Consider the following 5014-nt stretch of genomic DNA (forward strand, 5'->3'; position numbering starts at 1 on the left):
GCATGATCTGAAACCTCCAAGCCAGCAATGGCTATCAATCAATTCTGTTTATTGGCTATGGGGTTCCATACCAGGCTTTTCAATGCTTTCGTCTTTATTATTGTTCATCTTAATCATAATAAATAAAGGGGGGAATGGACTGAGAGGCATGATCTGAAACCTCCAAGCAAGCAGCAACTGTTATCAGTCGCAAGTCTATTTTTTGGTTTTTAAGGCCCCCTAAAATGTTCCTCAATGCATTCATTCCACCCCACCCTCATTATGATTGTTGATATCTTCATCAAGATCTTGTTTATCTAACTCAGATCAACCATAATAACAAGAAAGAAAAAGCAAATGGGGGGGGGAATGGATGGAGAGGCAGAACACAAGAACTTCAAGCAAGCTCTGGCTATCGTCTATTGATTAGCTTTTGAGGCCCTGCCATGCTTCTCAATGCCTTCATCTGTATTGCGCCCACCGCCCCATTATTATTACTGCTATATTAATCAAGATATTGATGAAATTATTGTTTTATCTTATGGCCCAAATCCTATGCGCATCTACTTGAAAGTAAACCTCCTTAGAGTCAATGGCACTTACCCCCAGGTAAGTGTGGATAGAATTGCAGCCTGGGAGCCCAACCCTTTGCCTGTCTACTAAGAAGTAAGTCTCCTTGGAGTCACTGGGGCTTACCCCCAGGTAAGTGTGGATAGGATTGCAGCCCGGGAGCCCAACCCTGTGCCTGTCTACTCAGAGGTAAGTCTCCTTGGAGTCAATGGCGCTTACCCCCAGGTAAGTGTGGATAGGATTGCAGCCCGGGAGCCCAACCCTACGCCTGTCTACTCAGAGGTAAGTCTCCTTGGAGTCAATGGCGCTTACCCCCAGGTAAGTGTGGATAGGATTGCAGCCCGGGAGCCCAACCCTGTGCCTGTCTACTCAGAGGTAAGTCTCCTTGGAGTCACTGGGGCTTACCCCCAGGTAAGTGTGGATAGGATTGCAGCCCGGGAGCCCAACCCTACGCCTGTCTACTCAGAGGTAAGTCTCCTTGGAGTCAATGGCGCTTACCCCCAGGTAAGTGTGGATAGGATTGCAGCCCGGGAGCCCAACCCTACGCCTGTCTACTCAGAGGTAAGTCTCCTTGGAGTCAATGGCGCTTACCCCCAGGTAAGTGTGGATAGGATTGCAGCCCGGGAGCCCAACCCTGTGCCTGTCTACTCAGAGGTAAGTCTCCTTGGAGTCAATGGCGCTTACCCCCAGGTAAGTGTGGATAGGATTGCAGCCCGGGAGCCCAACCCTACGCCTGTCTACTCAGAGGTAAGTCTCCTTGGAGTCAATGGCGCTTACCCCCAGGTAAGTGTGGATAGGATTGCAGCCCGGGAGCCCAACCCTGTGCCTGTCTACTCAGAGGTAAGTCTCCTTGGAGTCAATGGCGCTTACCCCCAGGTAAGTGTGGATAGGATTGCAGCCCGGGAGCCCAACCCTACGCCTGTCTACTCAGAGGTAAGTCTCCTTGGAGTCACTGGGGCTTACCCCCAGGTAAGTGTGGATAGGATTGCAGCCCGGGAGCCCAACCCTGTGCCTGTCTACTCAGAGGTAGGTCTCCTTGGAGTCAACGCATGCCGACTCAGTCCTAGCCTAGTCAACGGGGCTTCCTCGCGGGAAAGCGGCTGCAGGGATGGCAGCGCTCCGCCCTTGCCCTCGACCATCAGGAGACAGGCACGGGATGGGGCTGCAAGGCTGCCGTCCCTGACTGCGCTGGGCTCGGGCTCGGGCTCGGGGGGGGGGGCGGGGCGGGGCGGTACCCACCACCTGGGCGATCTTGAGGCGCCCGGCGGCTCCGCGCAGGTAGTCGGGGCGGCAGCGGAGGCCGCGCAGCCCGCGGCGCTGGCCGACGGGCTCGGTGGTGGGCTGGTAGGGGCTGCTGGCGCCGGAGATCATGGAGGTGCTGGACGCCTCCCCGTCGAAGCCCTCCAGCTCCTCCGCGCCCCGCATCGCGGCGCCGCCGCCTGCTGCTGCTGCTGCTGCTGCGCTTCAGGGAGCGGGAGGCATCTCCGCGCGGGCGGCCGCCCCAGCCAGAGGACGGGGACGGCGCCCAGCTGCGCTCCCGGCTGGCTGCGGCTGCGGCTGCTGCTGCTGCTGGCGGCCCTCCTCCTCCTCCTCCTCCTCCCGCACGGGCTCGGCGGCGGAAAGGGAGGGGAGACAGGCAGGCACCGCCCGCCCCGCGGCGCCAGCAGGAGGAAGGCCGGCCGGCCGGCCCCGCAGCCACCCCTGGCCAGCAGCCTCCCCGCCAAAGCCGCACCTGCGGAGGCTGCCGGGGGACACCAGCCCGGAGGGAGGGGGCTGGGGCCTGCGGGACTCCCTGCCACCACAAAAAGCCCTGCCAGCCCAAGAAAAGGGGGCGGGAGAGTGTGTGCTAAGCTTCTCCTCCCCCCCCCACCTGGAGATGTTTCCTCCACCTCCACCACTGCATGGAGAGCAGCTGAAAGAGGGCAGCAGCAGGTCTGTGGCGCCCTGCAGCCCCCCCCACAAACCCTCCTACGGGGAATAAGCCAGCAAAAGAAAGGGGGGGGGAGCCTGTGCTCAGCTTCCCCTTCCCTTTGCCTGGAGAGCATGCCAGGAATTGAGACGCCCCCACCTGCAGGGGGGCACCGGGCAGGTCTGTTGCCACCACCACCAAGCCCCACAGGTAGTAAACCAGTAAAAGGAAAGGGGAAGGGCAGGTCTGTGCGAAACATGCCTTCCAGTGGGGTCTTGTGTTACAGGCAGTAAACATGTCTGGGGAAGGAAGGGGGCCAAGCTCGCAGGTCGAGCATCCTCCCTGGAAAAGCTTCACCTGTTGAATGCTCCTGCACCCCTGGGGGGAATGCTGGGCTGCAGGGCTGAGACGCTCCCACCATCTGCGGCCTGCCTCTCCAAGAACGCTTGGCATTTAAGTCATCTGGTGCTTAAACAGAGGAAAAACTTGCATTTCTTAGCTTGTCAGCAAGTCAACAGCCAAATGGCATCGCACTGACGTTTTCTCATTCTGGCACAAGACATTAAACGCAGGAATGCAGTCGAACACATGGAAGTTGATACATTAAGAGTGAGATGGACAGTAATCAAAACAAAACAGGGAGCAAAAGCTAACACCATGTCTTGCACCATCTTACAGTGGTAGTTCATTTATGATCCTAGTTAGCCATTCATCCTCCTTCCAAAAAACATGTCTGTGGTGCACGCAAGTGACTTAATGAACACACACAGCCCTAGCTCATTTTTTTTAAAAAAGACATTCCTAGTCCCTTTGGCCAAATGGGGTCAAAATTACAAAAGAGCAGCCACAAGCAAGGATAAAGTTCTTTTTGTTCTGTTGCTTTACCATTCCCACATAATCACATCCTTCCCGTGGTTTAAGAATAGATTCATTTCTGGAAATTTGATATTAATCCTAATTTCACAACGTTTCAGAAGAAGCATAATGTACTTTTTCACTTGGCAACTTTTCTATTGAGCCTTTGGTCTTATCTGCCCCAGTTGGTTTAGAATTGTGGCTGAGAGGCAGATCAGGACTTCCCTGCTTCAAGCTACAGTACTCCCCCTCAGCCTGTTCCCTAGCTGCAAGGTGGGGAGAATAATAATCTTTATGTTGGATGATGTCTATAGTGTCCCTTCCTCCAGAAGAAGTGTCCTTCCTTAGGCAGAAGGGAAACCCAGTACCATCACATTTCAGGGTGCAGACATCAAAATCACTAATATTTCAATTTCATCATAGAATGTTTTAAGTCACCCCCCCTCCAAATTCACCATTATGAGTTTGTGGGAATATTTCCTGTTTTTCACTGCAAAATTTTTACAGGGCATAAAGCAAGCATTCCTGAGTTGTTTTTTTCCCTTGAAAGTGAGATATCTTGGCAAGCAATATCTCTAGTTCCCGCAATTGGAAACAAATGAGCACAGGAGATGCTCTCCATTTAAAATATATGCACATTAAAACAAAAACACACACACACCACAACCACCACAGCATAGGTCATTTTCATCCATAGAACAGATCCAAAATATGCATTCTCTATTTTAAAATCTGGATATGAAAATCCATAGTTAACAAGGTTATAAATATCAAAGCAAGGTGGGAAAAGCCAAAGAAGCTCGTGAGGCTGGTTATGGAAGATGAAAGCATGAACCGCTCCAAAAGCGAAGCACAATTGAGATGGGTGCTGTCAGTTGAGGGGGGATAAAAGGCTGCACAATCTAAAGAACTGTCTCTTTTTTAGGCTCCATTTCAATTTCTTAGGTGTCAAGGAAATTGCATTGTTATATCTGTAGCCTAAACATTTAAAACCTTACTATAAAATTCTTAATCATAGAACTCTCCCCAATGCAGTTCCAACATGACCTTGCATTCATCTGCTGCTTTGAGACATATTCTTAAGACTACCTATTGTTTTATATCTCTCATTTGTTCATGGTACAAATTAAGATGTACCTTGAAAAAAATATCCTTCCTTCTTTTTGTATGGTAGAATTGACCCATGAAACTCCTTGCCACAAGAAGCTGTGCCAAACATTAGCAAATCTTTTTTTCCCCTTAGAAAAAGGACTTAGTAATACACAACTGGAGGTTATCTTAGTGACTGCACTGGTGGCAAGAGATTCACAGCAGACTGTGATGATAGTTAAAGAAAGCTTCCATATTCAGGGCAGTATACCTCTGAACAGTAAACACTGATGACATACAACAAGGAAGAGCTTGTGCCCTCCATGCTCAAGGGGCTGACCATTTGAAAAAGTGGATGCTGGGCCAGGCTGGGCTGATCTGATCCAAGAGGACTCTTATACCTTGTGATTCCAATGAAGGCTGTAAATTGATGGCTGTTGATATCAGAATGTTAAGGTAGTCCAGCTTTTGTCTGATTCAGAAAGGAAGTTCCTCTTGCATCAACACAAAAACTTTACCCAAGTTCTTATGCGAGAAGCTCAAAACATCCCTTTTGCTTCACATCCACTGTTCTAGAAGTGCCTCGCATGGGAAGAAGTGACTCCACACTGG

General features: G+C 51.2%; 1 protein-coding gene across 1 annotated transcript in view; it reads right to left on the reverse strand.

The window, feature by feature from the left end:
- The window catches only part of CMTM4 (CKLF like MARVEL transmembrane domain containing 4), a 39483-nt gene extending 37509 nt beyond the window's left edge, over nt 1-1974 (reverse strand). Inside the window, exon 1 of the mRNA XM_066637862.1 lies at nt 1789-1974. Coding sequence (XP_066493959.1) covers nt 1789-1974 — 186 coding nt within the window. The remainder of the gene's footprint in view (nt 1-1788) is intronic.
- Between the last annotated feature and the right edge of the window lie 3040 nt (nt 1975-5014).

Source organism: Tiliqua scincoides, chromosome 9 (assembly GCF_035046505.1).
Source record: "Tiliqua scincoides isolate rTilSci1 chromosome 9, rTilSci1.hap2, whole genome shotgun sequence".
In the NCBI taxonomy this organism is placed as follows: Eukaryota; Metazoa; Chordata; class Lepidosauria; order Squamata; family Scincidae; genus Tiliqua; species Tiliqua scincoides.